The sequence below is a fragment of the Oncorhynchus kisutch genome, linkage group LG12, assembly GCF_002021735.2.
Source record: "Oncorhynchus kisutch isolate 150728-3 linkage group LG12, Okis_V2, whole genome shotgun sequence".
Taxonomy (NCBI): domain Eukaryota; kingdom Metazoa; phylum Chordata; class Actinopteri; order Salmoniformes; family Salmonidae; genus Oncorhynchus; species Oncorhynchus kisutch.
This window is the reverse complement of record NC_034185.2, coordinates 18,891,487-18,914,841: the sequence shown is the minus strand read 5'-3', so window position 1 is coordinate 18,914,841 and position 23,355 is coordinate 18,891,487. Positions and strand designations below refer to the sequence as shown.

General features: G+C 45.4%; 1 protein-coding gene across 1 annotated transcript in view; it reads left to right on the top strand.

Moving 5' to 3' along the window:
* Positions 1-23,355, top strand: part of LOC109900655 (transcription regulator protein BACH2) — a 38,064-nt gene that overhangs the window by 5,747 nt on the left and 8,962 nt on the right. Inside the window, exon 2 of the mRNA XM_031837057.1 lies at positions 12,008-13,585. Within this exon, the coding sequence (XP_031692917.1) occupies positions 12,008-13,585 (1,578 nt within the window). The remainder of the gene's footprint in view (positions 1-12,007; positions 13,586-23,355) is intronic.

Below are 23,355 nucleotides of genomic sequence, written 5' to 3'. Positions count from 1 at the left end.
AATGTCAGTACAGTTGCCTATGGGAATGTCAAGACGGTAGCCTATGGTAAAGTCAGTAATGTCAGTACAGTAGCCTATGGTTATGTCAGGACAGTAGCCTATGTGAATGTCAGTACAGTAGCCTATGGTAATGTCAGTACAGTAGCCTATGGTAATGTCAGGACAGTAGCCTATGTGAATGTCAGTACAGTAGCCTATGGTAATGTCAGTACAGTAGCCTATGGTTATGTCAGGACAGTAGCCTATGTGAATGTCAGTACAGTAGCCTATGGTAATGTCAGGACCGTAGCCTATGGGTATGTCAGGACAGTAGCCTATGGTGATATCAGGACGGTAGCCTATGGGAATGTCAGTAATGTCAGTTACAGAAGCCTATGATTATGTCAGGACAGTAGCCTATGTGAATGTCAGTACGGTAGCCTATGGGAATGTCAGGACCGTAGCCTATGGGTATGTCAGGACAGTAGCCTATGGTGATATCAGGACGGTAGCCTATGGGAATGTCAGTAATGTCAGTACAGTAGCCTATGGTTATGTCAGGACAGTAGCCTATGTGAATGTCAGTACAGTAGCCTATGGGAATGTCAGTACAATTGCCTATGGGTATGTCAGGACAGTAGCCTATGGGAATGTCAGTACAGTAGCCTATGGGAATGTCAGTACAGTTGCCTATGGTAATGTCAGGACAGTAGCCTATGGTGATATCAGGATGGTAGCCTATGGGAATGTCAGGACAGTAGCCTATTTATTTTTATTTTACCTTTATTTAACTAGGCAAGTCAGTTAAGAACAAATTCTTATTTTCAATGACGGCCTAGGAACAGTGGGTTAACTGCATGTTCAGGGGCAAAACGACAGATTTGTACCTTGTCAGCTAGGGGATTTGAACTTGCAACCTTCCCGGTTACTAGTCCAACGCTCTAACCACTAGGCTACCCTGCCGCCCCTATGGTAATGTCAGGACAGTAGCCTATGGTAATGTCAGAACGGTAGCCTATGGTAATGTCAGTACAGTAGCCTATGGGTATGTCAGTACAGTTGCCTATGGTAATGTCAGAACGGTAGCCTATGGTAACATCAAGATGGTAGCCTATGGTAATGTCAGGACGGTAGCCTATGGTAATGTCAGTACAGTTGCCTATGGTAATGTCAGAATGGTAGCCTATGGTAATGTCAAGATGGTAGCCTATGGTAATGTCAGTACAGTAGCCTATGGGAATGTCAAGACGGTAGCCTATGGTAATGTCAGGACAGTAGCCTATGGTAATGTCAGGATGGTAGCCTATGGTAATGTCAGGACAGTAGCCTATGGTAATGTCAGTACAGTAGCCTATGGTAATGTCAAGACGGTAGCCTATGGTAATGTCAGTACAGTAGCCTATGGTAATGTCAGTACAGTAGCCTATGGTAATGTCAGTACAGTTGCCTATGGTGATGTCAGGACAGTAGCCTATGGTAATGTCAGGATGGTAGCCTATGGTAATGTCAGGACAGTAGCCTATGGTCATGTCAGTACAGTAGCCTATGGTAATGTCAAGACGGTAGCCTATGGTAATGTCAGTACAGTAGCCTATGGTAATGTCAGGACAGTAGCCTATGGTAATGTCAGTACAGTAGCCTATGGTAATGTCAAGACAGTAGCCTATGGTAATGTCAGTACAGTAGCCTATGGTAATGTCAGGGCAGTAGCCTATGGTAATGTAAGGACAGTAGCCTATGGTAATGTCAGTACAGTAGCCTATGGTAATGTCAAGACAGTAGCCTATGGTAATGTCAGTACAGTAGCCTATGGTAATGTCAGGGCAGTAGCCTATGGTAATGTAAGGACAGTAGCCTATGGTAATGTCAGTACAGTAGCATATGCTTCAGAGGGAAAGGTAGCCTAAACAAGCACACACACACTGGCAAATATTTTCAGCTTGCAGGCAGACACTGGAATACATTTCTGAGTGACAGAGTGAGGGCTTTGCGTAGGCGTTTTGTCACGTTTTTTTTGTGGAACTAGAAAAAGAATGCTCAAAAAAATAACATTTCTGTTCCAAAATACTATGAATGACTTTTATTCCTGGTTCCATGAAAAATGTTGTTATTTTCCTGTTTTTGGGCTCTGTTGCCTGAACCGGGCCCAACCCCTGGTAGTGCACTATATAGGTAATAGGGTGCCATTTGGGACACCACCACTATTTCTCTGTCCTGTCTAAACATAATGGAGGGAAGGTAATTTCATTGATATCATCTCTCAAGATTTAATGCCCTCTGTCACCGGTGTCTTTATTGTACAGTAAGGTGACTCAGGTGCTGACACATTTTTGTCCTATTCAAGGATTTTTCTTTATTTGTAACATTTTATACATTGTAGATAGTGAAGACATCAAAACTATGAAATAACACAAATGGAATCATGTAGTATCAAAAAAAGTGGGAAACAAATCAAAATATATTTTATATTTGATATTCTTCAAAGTAGCCACCCTTTGCCTTAATAACAACTTTGCACACTCTTGGCATTCTTTCAACCAGCTTCATGAGGAATGCTTTTCCAACCGTCTTGAAGGAGTTCCCACATATGCTGAGCACTTGTTGGCTGCTTTTCCTTCACTCTGTGGTCCAACTCATCCCAAACCATCTCAATTTGGTTGAGGTCAGGTGATTGTGGAGGCCAGGACATCTGATGCAGCACACCATTACTCTCCTTGGTCAAATAGCCCTTACACAGCCTGGAGGTGTGTTGGGTCATTGTACTGTTGAAAAACAAATGATAGTCCCACTAAGCGCAAACCAGATGGGATAGCGTATCGCTGCAGAATGCTTTGGTAGCCATGCTGGTTAAGTGTGCCTTGAATTCTAAATAAATCACAGACAGTGTCACCAGCAAAGCACCCCCACACCATCACACCTCCTCATCCGTGCTTCATGGTGAGAACCACACATGCAAAGATCATCCTTTCACCTACTCTGTGTCTCACAAAGACACAGCGGTTGGAACCAAAAATCTCAGATTTCCACCTTTCTGATGTCCATTGCTCGTGTTTCTTGGCCCAAGCAAGTCTCTTCTTCTCATTGGTTTCTTTTAGTAGTTGTTTCTTTGCAGCAAATTGACCATGAAGGCCTGATTCACTCAGTCTCCTCAAAACAGTTGATGTTGAGATGTGTCTGTTACTTGAAGTCTGTGAAGCATTTATTTGGGCTGAAATCTGAGGCTGGTAACTCTAATGAACTTATCCTCTGCAGCAGAGGTAACTCCGGGTCTTCCTTTCCTGTGGCGGTCCTCATGAGAGCCAGTTTCATCATAGCTGTTGATGGTTTTTGCGACTGCACTTGAAGAAACTTTCAAAGTTCTTGAAATGTTCCGGATTGACTGACCTTCATGTCTTAAAGTAATGATGGACTGTCGTTTCTCTTTGCTTATTTGAGCTGTACTTGCCATAATATGCACTTGGTATATACCAAATAGGGCTATCTTCTGTATACCACCCCTACCTTGTCACATCACAACTGATTGGCACAAATGCATTATATCAAATGCATTAACAAGCAAAGGAATATCCACAAATTAACTTTTAACAAGGCAAACCTGTTAATTGAAATGCATTCCAGCTGACTATCTCATGAAGCTGGTTGAGAGAATGCCAAGCGTGTGCAATGCTGTCATCAAGGTTACTTTGAAGAATCTAAAATGTAAAATATATTTTGATTTGTTTATTACTTTTTTGGTTACTACATGATTCCATATGTGTTATTTCATAGTTTTGATATCTTCACTATTATTCTACAATGTAGAACATAGTAAAAATAAAGAAAAACCCTGGAATGAGTTGGTGTGTCCAAACCTCTGAAACGTTTGGTACTGTATGTGCAACAAATGGCAACTAATCAAGGGGGCCTCGATGATTATCAAGGAAAGACAGGGAGAGAGGGAAAAAAAGACACTGCAGATGAAATGTGAAACGAAGACAATCACGGAGGCTATGATGCTATCTATTCCCTGGGTTAGGGTTAGGTTTAGAATAAGGGTTTGGGTAAGGGTTAAGTTTAGGTTTAGGATAAGGGCTTGGGTAAGGGTTAGGTTTAGGATAAGGGTTTGGGTACGGGTTAAGTTCAGGTTTAGGATAAAGGTTAGGGTTGGAGCTATGGTTAGGGTTATTAAATAGTTAGTTGAAATGTTACTGATAGTCTGTAGAAAGTCTGTAGAGCATCTACAGATGGACTATCCAAATAAAGTGTTACCCAATTAAGTACCTTACTGTGATTGTTTTCAAATAAAATGGTAAAAACAAAATCAAAAATAGCTTCTTTGCAAAGAGCCATTTTTCCAGTAAGAATTTTGCTAGGACTGTCTAGGACTGGTCTGGGTGGGGAGTGGAAATCTGAAAACAAGCTGTTATTGGCAGAGTGGTTTGAAACTATTATAATCATATTTTTGACTGCCATGGGCCTTAAACCAAGAAGAGGGAGGAAACAAACACTTAATCCCAGATCCAGACCATAGGAGGGAGGAGGAAGGGAGGGAGGAGGAAGGGAGGGAGGAGGCCCCTTGCTTGACCGGTAGCCATATTTGACCTCTGGTTAACTCGGGATGCGTCCGGGAATGGCAACCTATCCACTATATAGTCCACTGCTTTTGACCAGGGCTCTAGGGAATAGGGTGCCATTAAGGATGCACAGAGAGAGAGTGGCTGCCTCATGAGTGGATGCTGGTAAAACAGGGAAATGTAATCCCCCCCCCTCCATCTCCACTTGATCGGCCAGGCTAACTAATCTGAAGGACTCAGGGCAAGGTGGAAACAGAACAGCAACAGCAGGGCTTGACACAAACAGAGAGCCCAACCAGGAGATATCACACATTTACAGCTCATTAGACAGATGGCGGGAGGCAGGCGCATATCTTCAACTGTCTTCCCCACACCGAAGTTGGGGGCAGGGTGCGAGAAGAAGGGAGAAGAGAGGAGAGAGAGAAAGAAGATAGAAGAGCAAGTGAGCTAGCGATACCACCTAGTGTGACTGCTGTCGCTAATGCACGGGAGTCTTCTCTCCGTCAACACAAGGGCACAGTGCTCAGCGCTAATCTGACAGTAAGGATACAGGCTCTTTGTCTGCCGTTTGTGCAGGCTACTCTGAGAACCAGCGCATGTACATCAAATCAAATCAAATCAAATGTATTTATATAGCCCTTCGTACATCAGCTGATATCTCAAAGTGCAGAAACCCAGCCTAAAACCCCAAACAGCAAGCAATGCAGGTGTAGAAGCATGGTGGCTAGGAAAATCTCCCTAGAAAGGCCAAAACCTAGGAAGAAACCTAGAGAGGAACCAGGCTATGTGGGGTGGCCAGTCCTCTTCTGGCTGTGCCGGGTGGAGATTATAACAGAACATGGCCAAGATGTTCAAATGTTCATGAATGACCAGCATGGTCCAATAATAATAAGGCAGAACAGTTTAAACTGGAGCAGCAGCACGGCCAGGTGGACTGGGTACAGCAAGGAGTCATCATGTCAGGTAGTCCTGAGGCATGGTCCTAGGGCTCAGGTCTTCCGAGAGAGAGAAAGAAAGAGAGAAAGAGAGAATTAGAGAGAGCACACTTAAATTCACACAGGACACCGAATAGGACAGGAGAAGTACTCCAGATATAACAAACTGACCCTAGCCCCCCGACACATAAACTACTGCAGCATAAATACTGGAGGCAAAGACAGGAGGATGTACATGTATCTCTCTCTGAGTCAACCAGCCAGACAGCCAGGGAGACCCAGTGAGAGCCTACAGAATGTTGTCTGTGTGTTTATAGTAGCTGGATTTAACCCTCGAGACCCAAACAATTAACCACTGGCTGCCCTGTATTTTCAATGTCTCATCTCAGGTGCAGGGTATATCAACAAGTGGATGGCAGTAATGTTCTGCCAGTTTGTATAGAAACACAGCAGGATACCATACAGCACCCTGAAGAACAAAGACAGGGACAGCGTGTAAAGTCAGAGCTGAGCATCCTCGTAGTAAAGTGGCAGGGTCATGTCCTCCCCAGTGTCTTGTCATGTACAGTAAAGTACTGAAATACCAGAGGATTAGGAAGTACAGTATCTGGTTTACTCCACACTGTCAGGGGAGGTTTCTCCCCACCGCCAGGGGAGGTTTACCCCACACCGTCAGGGGAGGTTTACTCCACACCGTCAGGGGAAGTTTACTCCACACCGTCAGGGGAGGTTTACTCCACACTGTCAGGGGATGTTTACTCCACACTGTCAGGGGATGTTTACTCCACACCCTCAGGGGAGGTTTACTCCACACCGTCAGGGGAGGTTTACTCCACACCGTCAGGGGAGATTTACTCCACACCGTCAGGGGAAGTTTACTCCACACTGTCAGGGGAGGTTTACTCCACACCGTCAGGGGAAGTTTACTCCACACTGTCAGGGGAAGTTTACTCCACACCGTCAGGGGAGGTTTACTCCACACCGTCAGGGGAAGTTTACTCCACACCGTCAGGGGAGGTTTACTCCACACCGTCAGGGGAGGTTTACTCCACACCGTCAGGGGAAGTTTACTCCACACCGTCAGGGGAGGTTTACTCCACACCGTCAGGGGAGGTTTACTCCACACCGTCAGGGGAGGTTTACTCCACACTGTCAGGGGAGGTTTACTCCACACCGTCAGGGGAGGTTTACTCCACACCGTCAGGGGAAGTTTACTCCACACCGTCAGGGGAGGTTTACACCACACCGTCAGGGGAGGTTTACTCCACACCGTCAGGGGAAGTTTACTCCACACCGTCAGGGGAGGTTTACTCCACACTGTCAGGGGAGGTTTACTCCACACCGTCAGGGGAGGTTTACTCCACACCGTCAGGGGAAGTTTACTCCACACCGTCAGGTGAGGTTTACTCCACACCGTCAGGGGAGGTTTACTCCACACCGTCAGGGGAAGTTTACTCCACACCGTCAGGGGAGGTTTACTCCACACCGTCAGGGGAGGTTTACTCGCAGAAAACGTCTCATGTGTCCCAGTGTTTACTGGTGTCTTACTGTGGAAAAAACATTTTGTTCCATTCATACACATTAGCTGTCAAATTTACTGTAAGTTACTTCTATTTCACTCATTTATTTATTGTCATAATTGCGTTTAATGGCTTTAAGTTGAACGCTTGGCTGTAATGCAGCGACTCATTGTCCCTGTGCTTCCTCCTCCACCTTTCTTTTCTCTCCTACGAGGATAAATGACGATGGCAGCCAACCCTCCATGCAGTACCTCCATCTATTAGCGCTGTGCTGTGACTCATCAGCATCGAGGCTCCTCGTCATGCGCCTTTCAATACAGAGGTTAATGTCAGGTTACTCAGCAGATCTGATATTAAAATGTCTAGCTTGTAGTCTCTCCAGAGGAGATGGACTATCTCTCTTCTGGCTTGGTAGCGTGCCGTCCGGGGAAGCACTCCATTGTCATGCTATGCAATGTCCTCATTAGGATACATGACTTTCAGGAATTCACTGAAGTACATTTGCATGAATTAGCCGTCTCTACTACAGAGTGGAGCGGACAGAGGGAGGCCTCAAAGAGAGAGCTCAGTGAGGGAGAGAGAGACTGGAGGAAGAGGGGGGGATGTCAGAGAGAGCGAGAGAGAGATAGCAATAGAGGGAGAAAGAAGGGGGGTAATAGTATTCCACACTGTCTGTTTATGAAAGGATATTGGGCAGACTTCCTTAAAACAGGATTCTGTGATGCACTCTTGCCATAATGTCCTGCTCTGTAATTGTACCGCCTCGTCACCCGTCCATAGAAACATAGCAGGCCTGACACACCCGGTCCACAAGCCCATATTAGCATAAAATGCCCCAGTTCTATTACCTTGATTAAATTGTCCCTTTGTGTTAACTCCTACAATAAGTGTTGCTAATGTTCTGAAACGCTTCATACAGTATGTCAACGACTATCCAGTAACGACCAGGAAATGTGCTTTATATCCACCACCTTCGCTTTTTGTTCTCCCTTTCAAGTGTGGCTTTTTAGGTTGCACGTGCAACCATCTTTCCCTCTTGCCTTTTTTTCCCTCACACCTTCTCTGTCTTTCTCTCTCTTTCTCGCTCTCTCTCTCTCGCGCTCTCTCTTTCTTTTGCTGTCTTTCTCCGGATCCCTCACGTTTGCCTTCATTGTGCGACTGTGCTGGTTGTAACAGTGGTGTAATCACATATGGTCGAGGGCATTGGTGGAAAACCTACCCAATCGTCATACTTGAGTAAAAGTAAAGATACTTTCATAGAAAATGACTCAATTAAAAGGGAAAGTCACCCAGTAAAATACTACTTTTGTAAAAGTTTTAAATATACTTAAGTATCAAAAGTAAAAATCTATTCAAATTCCTTATGTTAAGAAAACCAGATGGCACCATTTTTTTAAATGTTATTTTTTTACGGATAGCCAGAGGCACACTCCAACACTCAGACATAATTTATTAACTAAGCATTTGTGTTTAGTGAGTCCGCTGCATCAGAGGCAGTAGGGATGGCCAGGGATGTTCTCTTGATAAGTGTGTGAATTGGACACTTTTCCTGTTCTGCTAAGCATTAAAAATGTAACGAGTACTTTTGGGTGTCAGGAAAAATGTATGGAGTAAAAAGTACATTATTTTCTTCAGGAATGTAGTGAAGTAATAGTAAAAGTTGTCAAAATATAAATAGTAAATTACAGATTTACAAGCTGGAGTTAGATCCAGGGAACGCTCAGCACTTTTCCCCCAGCAGCCCAGCAGCAGCTCTGGGAAGTCTGTTTATCAGCAGCCCTGGATGGTGCTGGCCCAGCCGACCAGCCTCATTTAAGCCCAGACCACTTTCATCTTTACCTGGTTGTGTATGGGTAAAAGAAAGGGAGGGGTGGTTAGTGGATAAACGAGACCAGTGGGTGGAAGTTAGTAGTAACCTAGCCCTGCCTCACTTCTGGTTTGGGGCACTGCTCTCTCTCTCTCTCTCTCTCTCTTTCTCTTGCTCTCTCTCTCTCTCTTTCTGTCTCCGGCGAGGTGTGTGTGTATATGCAGTGTGTGTGTGTGTGTGTGTGTGTGTGTGTGTGTGTGTGTGTGTGTGTGTGTGTGTGTGTGTGTGTGTGTGTGTGTGTGTGTGTGTGTGTGTGTGTGTGTGTGTGTGTGTGTGTGTGTGTGTGTGCAGTGAGTGAGTGAGTGAGTGAGTGAGTGAGTGAGTGAGTGTGTGTGTGTGTGTGTGTGTGTGTGTGTGTGTGTGTGTGTGTGTGTGTGTGTGTGTGTGTGTGTGTGTGTGTGTGTGTGTGTGTGTGTGTGTGTGTGTGTGTGAGTGAGTGAGTGAGTGAGTGAGTGAGTGAGTGAGTGTGTGTGTGTGAGTGTGTGAGTGAGTGATTGAGTGTGTGTGTGTGTGAGTGAGTGAGTGAGTGAGTGAGTGAGTGTGTGTGTGTGTGCGCACACTGATGTGGCCGAGTGGTTCTGCAGCGTTATAGTAGAGGTGCTGTGTTCATCAGTAGCGGAGAGTCCAGTCTAGGGAGTAGCCTAACATTAATATATTTGTTGTGTTATCAGGCAACCATAGAATTACAAAAATACTATCCTTATAGGATTACAATTCATAAATGTTGTGTATGTAAACCCCATTTAGAATAATCCCTCCGAACAAAATCGACACAACACACATCCCAGTGATTTCACTCCTGCTATGAATAATTCATATTACCTAACATTTTCCCCTCTAGGCCTATATTTGCTTTTCCTCGTAAACACTGTCCGGTTGTTTTTCCAAACGGAAAAATCCACAAAGCAAATTTTTGTGGTTTGTGAGTTAGATTTCTGAGGAGGGAAAATCCTGTTTTACTAGCAGGGTGCCTGGCACCGAGCATGGGAGTGCAGAGCTGCCGACAGCCTCTACTGCTACGGTTCACAGAGAGAGAGAGAGCGAGAGTACCATTACATCTAGAACAGTGGTCAACAATCTTTTCTGAGTCAAGATCACTTTCTAAGTCAAAATGCAAGCTGAGATCTACCTCTTTAGAAAAAGAATATTCAGACCCTAAAAAACGTAAGCCTATGCAACATTAACCTATTAAAACAGTGAGGTTTGTAGTAGTCTATATACCCAATGCATTATCACGGCATATTGGCTATTATATTTATAATTATATTTAAAAATGAAGGTATATAATCACACTTCTAATAGATAAGTTGTTGTATTAGTTTTGAGGCGCAGCTGAGTAAGCACAATAATTTGCTTTTTATTTTATTTTACTGGACTGATGGCCTGCATCAGTCTGGGGGGGGGGGGTAGCAGCAGTGGGGTTGCCTCTCATCCCTCCGTTCTTCCTCCCTACATTGAGAAAAGGGAACACAGTCCTCCAGCGGATGAGGAAACTCAAGTCGCACTACATTATTTCTGCCTCATGCACCAATTCAGGTTGTTAATCCAATGTCCAGATAAAGTGAAATATTCCTCTATATAAAAAAGAAACAAGCTGCTAATAATAACAAAGCAGGCTCATCCAAACACTTTGCTATAGTCATTCATTACAGCTGCAGTGCTGGTTGTAGTATTTTATGGCTTCTAAAAGTGTTGAACAACGTGTTGACGGCGCTGAATAACAACTTCAACATGAACTTACTCATAAAAACAGCAGCGCTTTGCTCTATTTGTTGAGTCTCTCTCTAGTCAAAAGTTTTGAAATCTTACATCATCAATTCTGCTGTGTGCTTAAGGCTTATTTTGACAGTCTATGGCTTCAGGGCACAGTGCAGACATGGTGATCTGAGCTATCTGATTGGCCAGCCGTAGGCCTGTAGGTGCACCTGACTTGCTCTCTGGGCCTGCTTGGTCAGCAGAGTAATAACTTCAGACATGAAATGGTTCAAATTGGAACACTTTGCCTTCCCTGCACTTGGGCTGCTGAATCAAGCGCACCTACCGCCAACATCACGAAACAAATAAAAAAATATGAACGCTTCATCGTTGGTTTTTTAACCTAAATGTTTGGTGATCGACTAGGAATGCCTCGCGATTGATGGGTTGATGACCACTGATCTAAAGACCTAATGACCTAGAGTAATTCATCTTGTGTTGTTACTCCCACAAATGGGTAGCAAAACAACCAGTAAACACTGGGCTCTTTCTCCCTGCTCATTAAAAACACACTTTGAGAGCCCGTTAAGTCTTGTACCGGGGACTTTACATCGCTCAGGCAAAGAAAAGGTGCCGGTGGCACACACACAACAATTGCTATCCACCATTCAAAGTGGATAGCCTCGTAATTGCATTGTGAGCACACCTTGCTTTGTGTGTGGTTTGTGATGGTATTCATTGAGCAAGCATCTCTCTCTCTCTCTCTCTCTCTCTCTCTCTCTCTCTCTCACTTTCTCTCTCTCCTTCTCTCTCTCCTTCTCTCTCTCTCTCTCTTCAGTAACAACAGTAGTAGAAGGCAGGTTTCCATAATTATCCAGCATTAAGTCTAAATTGAAGGATTCCCTCTCTCTTATCCTAGGTTACGCCACATGGCTGCAATAATGATAAGCCGCAGTCTTTCAAACTATTTGGCTTCACAGGCACTTAAAGAGGGGCTGCAGGGGACTGACAGAAAGTAGGGCAGCAGCAGTAGCAGCAGGAGGAGCTGCAATCCATATGGTCCTATGGTCTATATGCAGTCTGTGATGACAACAAAGGCTTCCTGTACATCAACACAACACAACACAGGGGTGGGTGGGAGCCGCTGGGGAGGGTGATAGGTCACCGCAGGGCAGACAGACTGTGGTAGCCCAGTGAAATGTCACCATGTCAAAAGGGTTTTTGTAATGAAAAGGGGCTGGACACCCAAGCTGCCGCCTGCCAACCAGCCCAGCACCACTGGCTTTTATTTGCTGGCTTTTTACAATGTTAGGTGCTGACCCGATAAAAGATTAACTTAGTACTTTACAGTGTTTGTTTGTGGTCATTAGAGCTGTCGGGTTGTCTCACCACACTCCAAGGGCTCAGAACAATGGCAGTGCTGATGGTAATGCTGCCAATTTCCCTATTTTTTCGCAGGTCACTGCCAGGGGATTCGCCCCATTGTTGCAGTTTGCCTACACTGCTAAGCTGTTACTCAGCAGAGAAAACATCCAGGAGGTCATCCGCTGTGGCAAATTCCTGCGCGTGCACAACCTGGAGGACTCGTGCTTTCGCTTCCTGGAGGCCCAGCTCCGCAGTGAGGAGGATGGCCTGCTGCTGTGCCACAAGGTGGCGCCGGCCGAGGGCAACCACAAGACCGAGGACGAGAACATGCAGTCTGAGACAACAACAAAGGCAGCCTCTCCCCAGGCACGCCGGCGCTCTGAAGCCCTTTCCTCCTTGCGGCACGCCCCGGACAAGGACCGGCTATCCGTGGCGGTGCCCAGTGACTTCAGCAACGTACGACTGGACTTCGACAGACACGGAGCATCCGACCTCCCCCGCTGCCCCAAATACAGGAAATACCAGTGGGCCTGCAACAAGCACAATAACGACACCTCCTCACACACCAGTACCTCAGGTTTACCAAGCACATTATTATTAAAGGAGACCAGCGGTGGCATCAGCGGCGGGGCGGTCCGGGGCCAGAGCATGTCGCCGGTGGCAGACATCAAAGTGGAGCCGCGGGCAGAGGAAGAGGCCATCTCGCTGTGCCTGTCAGGGGACGAGCAGGGCGGCCTGGACAAGGAGATAGGCATGGAGATGGACAGTGTCCCAGTGTTGTCCGCCTCCTCCGCCAAGAGGAGCAAGTCCCCCACCTGCCTCCGCGCCTTCTTCAAAAAAGGAGCAGACCTGCCGGGTCTGCCCAACGTGTCGCAGCAGCTATTTGCCAACAGACTCGCCAGCGTCTGCCCCCAAGACAAAGGAACCACTCTGGAAGATCACAAAACAAAAGACTTCAGGCCTCTCAATGCTGGGGAGCTGGGCCTGTCTGTTACATCCCTGAAGGAGGTAGACGGCTTCCCTCTGAGGCTCTCGTCGCTGAAGTCCACCTCCTGCGACGGCGTCTGCAAACAGGAAGTGGAGCTGGACCGCCGCAGTGTCATCTTTTCCTCCTCGGGGGCCTGTGACCGTCTGGGCTCCCCGGCGCATTCCTACCCTGGCGGGAGCTCTTTAGAGATGGAGCTCTCGGAGCACACGTCAATGGGCCTGTGGGCTGGTGCCAGCCAGTCCCTTCCCAGCTCCCAGACCTACTCCCCGAGCAGTGCCCCCTCCCTCGCCTCCGCCACCACCGAGCCCCCGCCGGTCCTTTGTCGCCCGCTGCCAAACACCAGCTGCCCAGTGCCAATCAAGGTGTGCTCGCGCTCGCCGCCCTCTGAGACCCGCACACGGACCTCCAGCTCCTGCTCCTCCTACTCCTACGCGGAGGACGGGAGCGGCGGCTCACCCTGCAGCCTGCCCCAGTTTGAGTTCTCCTCCTCGCCGTGCTCCAACGTGGCGCTCCGCCTCGCCGCCGACCAGCAGGAACAGGGCGTGATGGGGGGGGACACCCTCTTCAACCAGGTTCGCCCCAAGATCAAGTGCGAGCAATCGTACGGCACCAACTCCAGTGACGAGTCGGGATCCTTCTCCGAGGGTGACAGCGAGTCGTGCCGAGTCGATCAAGGGCGAGAGGTGAGTGACTTTGACACTCTTCTCTCATGATGTACACAATGCCTCATACTCTCAGTCTCACCTTGGTGACTAATCATCATCATCTCACACTGACCTACATAGAGATCTTATTAAATGACAACCATACAGTGCATATACATATAATATAACAGCACTGGTAAACCATGGTTGACCAACTCCCTGACCAAAATTGCTGATCTTTATCCCATCATAAAAAGGTTCATCTCCATTCTAGTATTCTAATTCCTAATTCTTTGGGGACCTAGCTCTCCAGGTCTGCATTAATAGTCATTAGATTAGATCATCATGTAATTGAAGCGGGAGTATTTTCACTAAAAGATTTACAGCACACCATGAACAGAACAGGGGCAAAGATGTGCTTTGATATTATTCATATGTTGTACACACTGCTGGAGATCTGTGTAATGAGACTGAATAAGAGAGATAGTCAGAATCAAGCGAACAATCTAGAGCAATCTGAGCGCGCACACACCCACACACACACTCCCGAGGAGGTGGTGGTTGTGTCGAGGGCTGTGATTGGTTGATCCTGTGGACAGGGAAGAGCTAGTGTAGTAGGGTTATATGACTGAGATGTAGATGGTCCATGACGGAGGGGTCAGGACTCTGAAGGCTTTCTCCTGGGGCTTTATCTCTTTCTCCCTAGCTGTCAGGGCAGCGCAGGCCAACTAGTTCATATTATCCATCCACAAACCTGACATCTCTAATTCATTCCACACAGTCTGCGTATGCTAATTCTCAAGACACCTAGCTGTGCCATGACATTTATACTGCATTACCAATTAGATTTACAGGTAACTGCCAAAATAATGGAAACACTTGAGTAAATGAGGGATACAAAGTATATTGAAAGCAAATGCTTCCACACAGGTGTGGTTCCTGAGTAATTAAGCAATTAACATCCCATCATGCTTAGGGTCATGTATAAAAATGATGGGCAGGCCATTATTTTGTCTACCATGGCTATGCCCCCATATGATAACAATGCCCCCATCCATAGGGCATGAGTGGCCACCGAATGGTTTGATGAGCATGTAAACCATATGAAATGGGCATCTCAGTCACTAGATCTCAACCCAATTGAACACTTATGGGAGATTCTGGACAGGCGCATGAGACAGCGTTTCCACCACCTAGGAATGGGCGGTATCCACATTTTCATACCATCATAATGTTTCTGTACCTTACCGGAGTGCACGATATTACCGGAGTGCACGGTATTACCGGAGTGCACGGTATTACCGGAGTGCACACAAGTGGCGCTATTTCAACAACAAAGAAACATTTAGGCAACAGGGATCTTGATCCAGGAGGGGATTGAATGCCTCTGCTGTAACCAAGAAGCTTGATATCTTGATATCTATCCACTTAGATTTTTTTTTTGACGGTATTGAAAATTATACTGTCATTGTTACGAATTTTTTAAAACATTTATTTTTTATTTATCGTTTGTTTAACTAGGCATGTCAGTTAAGAACAAATTCTTATTTGCAATGATGGCAACTCCGGCCAACCCCGGACGACGCTGGGCCAATTGTGTGCCGCCCTATGGGACTCCCAGGATAAGATAAGATATAAGATATAAAGCCTGGTGTCATTTTATCACCCAAAATGGTGTTGCATCCCTCCAATAGAGTTCCAGACACTTATAGAATCAATGCCAAGGATTATTGAAGCTGTTCTGTCTCGTGATGGCCCAACGCCCTATTAAGACACTTTATGTGGGTGTTTCCTTTATTTTGGCACTTACCTGTACACCTAGGTGAAGGTAGCCTTTGTTGTTTATACACAAATATGGCTTATAGTGTTTGTGACATTTCTAGTGTATCAACAATTAGATATACACCTACACTAGTTGAAAGTGAAGGTAGGCTATGTTATGTTATACACAGACAGAGCATAATAGTATACGTTTGAGCAAAAGTCTATGTTTGTGATAGTGATAGGACAATAGCAGTGTAATGAAAGAGAATGTAGCTGTTTAAGTCCTTTGGTGGAGGAAGGTCTGCTCTGTGTTGTGTCATAATAGGACTGCCGCCTGGAGCACTGACCGTGCTGCTGACAGGGAAGGATGGCCAATCTCCTAATCAACCCCTAATCCACCTGGCCAGACGACTGACATCCTCTAGACTGACTGCAGAACAGACTGACTGTTGTTGTTTACTTTGAGATCAATGAGGATAGATAGAATATAGACTAGTGAAGTGTATAATTATATTCAGGATGAAAACTGTTTTGTTCCATCAAAAAGAAAATGTAATATCCACTACCGGTCAAAAGTTTTAGAACACCTACTCATACCTTGACACAACACAACTGATTGGCTCAAACACATTAAGAAGGAAATACATTCCACTAATTCACTTTTAAGAAGGCACACCTATTAATTGAAATGCATTCCAGGTGACTACCTCATGAAGCTGGTTGAGAGAATGCCAAGAGTGTGCAAAGCTGTCATCAAGGTAAAGGATGGCTATTTGAAGAGTCTCAAAATATTAAATTTGATTTAATATTAAAAATATTTGATTTGTTTAACACTTTTTTGGTTACTACATGATTCCATATGCGTTATTTCATAGTGTTGATGTCTTCACTATTATTCTACAATGTAGAAAATAGTACAAATAAAGAAAAACCCTTGAATAATTAGGTGTTCTAAAATGTTTGACCGGTAGTGTATATATATTGTTTATTCATACAGAATACCTCTGATGCCTCTTCAATTTCAGCATGAAATTATTGCATCTGTAGCATTTCGTTTTCGAGAGAGAGAGAGAGAGAAAATGGTGTGTTGCCATGGTGATCAGATTCACAGAGCCTAGTCCCCGTTTCACTGGGGTTGGAGCAATTTGGCAGGATTGAGCCTCCGACTGTGGAGGAATCCAGTCTTCTTCTGTGGACAAACAGAGAGCGGCAAGATAAACGGCCCTAGCAGTCATGTGTAATTATTACGTTAGAGGCATGGCACCCACACCCAGTGATTTATGAGCCGTTTGAAGGACTGCTTAATGCCCCAGCTGTAAATTATAGACAATAGATTTACAGCAATACAGCTGTCGAGGAAGGACAAAGCAGCCCCAAAAATTACTCTTCAGACTTGTCCAGTTCCCTTTGTCATCTTGTGTGAGTCAATGTATGGATATACACTACACTCCATTGTTGATTAGTGGCTCACAATATCCACTGTCAGATCTCTATTGACCCACATGGACTTATATCTGCAAGCATTCCCCTTTACTGTCGCCTGCTGCTGATAATATGTATTATGAATGAGACTAGCTGGCTGTGCTGGGTCACAGATGCTGCTGTGTGTGTGAGAACCTCTCTCTCTTTCAGTACTGTTTGGTTTAGGACATGGCCTTATGGGTGGAGGCATAGAAGAGCACTTACATAATGAGCCTCAGTGTAGAGCCAAATGCCACCCTGCTCTGCTCCAGCCTTATCTGGTAACAAAAGTGCTACCTCATGCTTCCTGGGGCGCTGTTTTCCTCTTTCCCCCCAGTGAGTTGGCTGTACAAACAAACAGCTAGCTTTCAGGGAGACAGAAGGCTCTGGCTCTCCCTCTGTGTGTTGAAAGAGCAAATGGCAGCCAGGCCGGGTCCCACTCAGGGAGAGATAGCCGAGCAAGCGCCCGGCGCTACTGCTGTTAAAAATAGCTGCAGCCCCAGCACTGGAAACAATGAATTCTGACAAGGAAGGAAGTTGTTAAACTGGAGGCTAATCTGACCGAGAGAGGCGATAGTCATTCAACGTAGTCTGAGTCACTCAAGGTCTCCTGGCCGCTCCCACCCCGCTACTGAGGTTATGGGGTGACAAATAGCAGACACCACACTACTCTGGGGTAACTTTTTAATGGCTACAATTTTACACGTTAACTGTGTTCAACTGTTTCCCATCTGGCACATATGACACATATTGAGTCAGTCAATAGGGTCAGGAGAGGATATGCCCATATGTAAACTGAACCAGGGCCTGTAATCATAGAGTCTCAAAGTAGGAGAGCTGATCATGGACCAGTTTTGCCTTTTCAGATCATAATGAATAAGATTGTGTGGACAGAGGGAGCTGATAATAAATCAGCACCCTTTTTAAATACGGCTTAGTACTCCACCGCCAGTCAATGTTTTGGGCAGCAGGTAGCCTAGCGGTTACAGCGTTGGGACAGTGACTGAAAGGTCACTGGTTCGAATACCCAAGGTGAGAAAATCTGTCGATGTGCCCTTGAGCAAGGCACTTACCTCTCATTTGCTCCAGAGGTACCGTATTAACTGCACCTATCCGGTGTATGTGAACAATAAAACAGACCATTTTTTTGCCCTACACACCCAACAAAGGAGAATTTAAGAGCTGAGACATCGCAAAACACAGAGGATCTCGGTGGAAGATCTCTGAGCTGTTTCCACAAAACATCAGTCTCTCTCTCTCCCTTGTGTAGGCGTTGAGCTCAATGACACATCGTCTAGTCACAATACACTGCAAACATTGATCTGAGAGCGAGGTGGGAGTGATAGGGAAGTCGTGTTGATATATTGGCAGCACAATGTTTCCTATCTCACCACCAAACATTAACCCCGTGACTCACACAGGAAGTACTGTACACAGACCTAAATATCACTCCTGTTTTTTCGACAGTCAAAAAGTACCTTTCTTACTCTTGAAATTATGCATCTGTGGTCAAAATATTATTTGGCATACAGTGTAAACCACAATATACTGATTTGGTGCAGCCTTATGCCAACTGTATTTGAAAAAGTCATTAGTATGTTATGGATGGCTCGTTGTGAGAGGAAACGGTGACACTTTTTATTTGTCTATTGAAGTGACTTTTATTTGTCTATTGAAGTGACTTTTATTTGTCCATTGAATCAAATCACATTTATTTATATAGCCCTTCTTACATCAACTGATATCTCAAAGTGCTGTACAGAAAGCCAGCCTAAAACCCACAAACAACAAGCAATGCAGGTGGCTAGGAAATCCTCCCTAGAAAGGCCAAAACCTAGGAATAAACCTAGAGAGGAATCAGGCTATGAGGGGTGGCCAGTCCTCTTCTGGCTGTGCCGGGTGTTCAAATGTTCATGGTCAAATAATAATAATCACAGTAGTTGTCGAGGGTGCAGAAAGTCAGCACCTCAGGAGTAAATGTCAGTTGGCTTTTCATAGCCGATCATTAAGAGTATCTCTACCGCTCCTGCTGTCTCTAGTGAGTTGAAAACAGCCGGTGTGGGACATGTAGCACATCCGGTGAACAGGTCAGTGTTCCATAGCCGCAGGCAGAACAGTTGAAACTGGAGCAGCAGCATGGCCAGGTGAACAGGGGACAGCAAGGAGTCATCATGCCAGGTAGTCCTGAGGCATGGTCCTAGGGCTCTGCTCCTCCGAGAGAGAGAAAGAGAGAATTAGAGAGAGCATACTTAAATTCACACAGGACACCGGATAAGACAGGAGAAGTACTCCAGATATAACAGACTAACCCTAGCCCCCGACACATAAACTACTGCAGCATAAATACTGGAGGCTGAGACAGGAGGGGTCAGGAGACACTGTGGCCCCATCCGATGATACCCCCGGACAGGGCCAAACAGACAGAATATAACCCCACCCATATATTCAACCACCAATTTACCATCCTGAGACAAGGCCGAGTATAGCCAACAAAGATCTCTGCCACGGCACAACCCAAGGGGGGGCGCCAACCCAGACAGGAAGATCACGTCAGTGACTCAACCCAGTCAAGTGATGCACGCCTCCTAGGGACGGCTTGGAAGAGCACCAGTAAGCCAGTGACTCAGCCCCTGTAATAGGGTTAGAGGCAGAGAATCCCATTGGAGAGAGGGGAACCAGCCAGGCAGAGACAGCAAGGGCGGTTCGTTGCTCCAGATCCTTTCCGTTCACCTTCACACTCCTTGGCCAGACTACACTCAATCATATGACCTACTGAAGAGATGAGTCTTCAGTAAAGACTTAAAGGTTGAGACCGAGTCTGTGTCTCTCACATGGGTAGGCAGACCATTCCATAAAAATTGAGCTCTATAGGAGAAAGCCCTGCCTCCAGCTGTTTGCTGAGAAATTCTAGGGACAATTACGAGGCCTTCGTCTTGTGACCATAGCGTACGTGTAGGTATGTATGGCAGGACCAAATCGGAAAGATAGGTAGGAGCAAGCCCATGTAATGCTTTGTAGGTTAGCAGTAAAACCTTGAAATCAGCCCTTGCCTTAACAGGAAGCCAGTGTAGGGAAGCTAGCACTGGAGTAGTATGATCAACTTTTTTGGTTCTAGTCAGGATTTTAGCAGCCGTATTTAGCACTAACTGAAGTTTAATTAGTGCTTTATCCGGGTAGCCGGAAAGTAGGGCATTGCAGTAATCTAACCTAGAAGTAACAAAAGCATGGATAAATTTTTCTGCATAATTTTTGGACAGAAAGTTTCTGATTTTTGAAATGTTACGTAGATGGAAAAAGCTGTCCTTGAAACAGTCTTGATATGTTCGTCAAAAGACAGATCAGGGTCCAGAGTAACGCCGAGGTCCTTCACAGTTTTATTTGAGACGACTGTACAACCATCAAGATTAATTGTCAGATTCAACAGAAGATCTCTTTGTTTCTTGGGACCTAGAACAAGCCTCCCTGTTTTGTCGAGTTTAAAAGTAGAACGTTTGCAGCCATCCACTTCCTTATGTCTGAAACACAGGCTTCTAGCGAGGGCAATTTTGTGGATTCACCATGTTTCATTGAAATGTACAGCTCTGTGTCATCCGCATAGCAGTGAAAGTTAACATTATGTTTTCGAATGACATCCCCAAGAGGTAAAATATATAGTGAAAACAATAGTGGTCCTAAAACGGAACCTTATTTGATATGTCAGAGGACAAACCATTCACAGAGACAAACTGATATCTTTCCGACAGATAAGATCTAAACCAGGCCAGAACTTGTCCGTGTAGACCAATTTGGGTTTCCAATCTCGAGGACAGATGCAGAGCCTCGGTCTGACGCCATTAAAAGGTAATTTACCACCTTCACAAGTGCAGTCTCAGTGCTATGATGGGGTCAAAACCAGACTGAAGCATTTCGTATACATTGTTTGTGTCACACCCTGACCTTAGAGAGCCTTTTATGTCTCTATTTGGTTTGGTCAGGGTGTGATTTGGGTGGGCATTCTATATTCTGTTTTCTAGGTTTGTGTATTTCTATGTTTTTGCCGAGTATGGTTCTCAATCAGGGACAGCTGTCTATCGTTGTCTCTGATTGGGAATCATACTTAGGCAGCCTTTTTCCCTGTTGTGATTGTGGAAAGTTGTCTTTGTTAGGGGTACTATAGCCCTTGTAACAGTCGGTTTTTTGTTGTTGTTATTTCTTGTTTTGTTGGTGACATTTTAACAAATAAAAGAAAATGTACGCTATCAAAAATACATTTTGGATTGTTCTTATTTTCCTCAATTAAATTGGAAAAATAGGATGATCGAGCAGCAGTGAGGGCTCTTCGATTCTGCACGGTACTGTCTTTCCAAGCTAGTCGGAAGACTTCCAGTTTGGTGTGGCGCCATTTCCGTTCCAATTTTCTGGAAGCTTGCTTCAGAGCTCTGGTATTTTCTGTATACCAGGGAGCTAGTTTCTTTTAGGGGTGCAACTGCATGTAGGGTATTCCGCAAGGTTAAATTGAGTTCCTCAGTTAGGTGGTTCAATGATTTTTGTCCTCTGGCGTCCTTGGGTAGGCAGAGGGAGTCTGGAAGAGCATAAACAAATCTTTGGGTTGTCTGAGAATGTATAGCACGACTTTTGATGCTCCTTGGTTGGGGTCTGAGCAGATTATTTGTTGCAATTGCAAACGTAATAACATGGTGGTCCGATAGTTCAGGATTATGAGGAAAAACATTAAGATCCACAACATTTATTCCATGGGCTAAAACTAGGTCCAGAGTATGACAGTGAGTAGGTCCGGAGACATGTTGGACAAAACCCACTGGGTCGATGATGGCTCCGAAAGCCTTTTGGAGTGGGTCTGTGGACTTTTCCATGTGAATATAAAATCACCAAAAATTTGAATATATAGGAATTCAGGGAATTCAGGGAACTCAGTTAGGAACGCTGTATATGGCCCAGGAGGCCTGTAAATAGTAGCTATAAAAAGTGATTGGGTACATTTCATGTCTTTTGAGCTTCTAGTCGAAAACATCGGGGGGGTTTTGTAAATTGAAATTTGCTATTGTAAATGTTAGCAACACCTCCGCCTTTGCAGGCTACACAGGGGATATGGTCACTAGTGTAACCAGGAGGTGAGGCCTCATTTAACACAGTAAATTCATTAGGCTTAAGCCATGTTTCAGTCAGGCCAATCACATAAAGATTTTGATCAGTGATTCGTTTATTGACTATAACTGCCTTTGAAGTGAGGGATCTAACATTAAGTAGCCTGATATTGAGATGTGAGGTATCACGATCTCTTTCAATAATGGCAGGAATGGAGGAGGTCTTTATTCTAGTGAGATTGCTAAGGCGAGCAATGCCATGTTTAGTTTTGCCCAACCTAGGTCGAGGCACAGACAGTCTCAATGGGGTTAGCTGAGCTGACTACACTGACTGCTAGTGGCAGACTCCACTAAGCTGGCAGGCTGGCTAATAGCCTGCTGCCTGGCCTGCACCCTATTTCATTGTGGATCTAGAGGAGTTAGAGCCCTGTCTATGTTGGTAGATAAGAGCACCCCTCCAGCTAGGATGGAGTCCGTCACTCCTCAACAGGCCAAGCTTGGTCCTGTTTTTGGGTGATTCCTAGAAAGAGGGCCAATTATCTACAAATTCTATCTTTTGGGAGGGGCAGAAATCAGTTTTCAACCAGCGATTGAGTTGAGACTTTGCTGTAGAGCTCATCACTCCTCCTAACTGCGAGGGGGCCAGAGACAATTACTCAATGCCGACACATATTTCTAGCTGATTTGCAGGCTGAAGCTATGTTGCGCTTGGTGACCTCTGACTGTTTCATCCTAACATCGTTGGTGCAGTGACTAAGCAAGCTGAAATTAGTGATACCAGCTGAGATTCATATATAACAAAAGTATTGTAGGTTTTGTTGTTTGTCTTGAGTGCAGCAAGAGTATTGTATCAGGCTGTTGTTATGATGCCCAATGGGGGGAAGGTCGGTTACTGTGGCTGGCAGCTGAAATCCAACAGACTCAACATGTCAGCATTAAGGCCACCTGGGACACTGCCACGTTGCCATCTCCTGGGACCTGACATCCTGCAGTAGCAGTACACACAGCCCATCTCTTCACCACAGAGCCTCTCTAACTCATCTGCCATAGGGGGTTCCGGCAATAACTCCTGTTTACGGGAGAACAAGATACTAAACGGGGCTCTGTAAGGGCATTACCTTCTCCCAGGTTTCCATAGGACGCATGATGCTCTCTAATCACATTATAAACCACATGTGATTTATTGCAGGGTTAATCGCTGTGGATCTGGGAGAGTTTTTGTGCGTAAAATTACAAAAATGTATGCACTCACTACTGGATAAGAGCGTCTGCCGTTTTTCCTCTCCTTCCTCCCTCGTGCCCTCCTGGTGGCGTCATGTCACTAAACTAGGGAATGGAGAAGTGGGGTGTATCAACAAGGCTGCTCCAAGAATATTGATATCGCAACATAGTAGCCAACGAGGGGGCGGCTCGTGTCATTTTTTCCCCTGGGCTAGTCTGCAACATTACTAAAGTGTAAATGTAAAATGTTTATAGAGTCGACATAGAAAGACTTTAGTG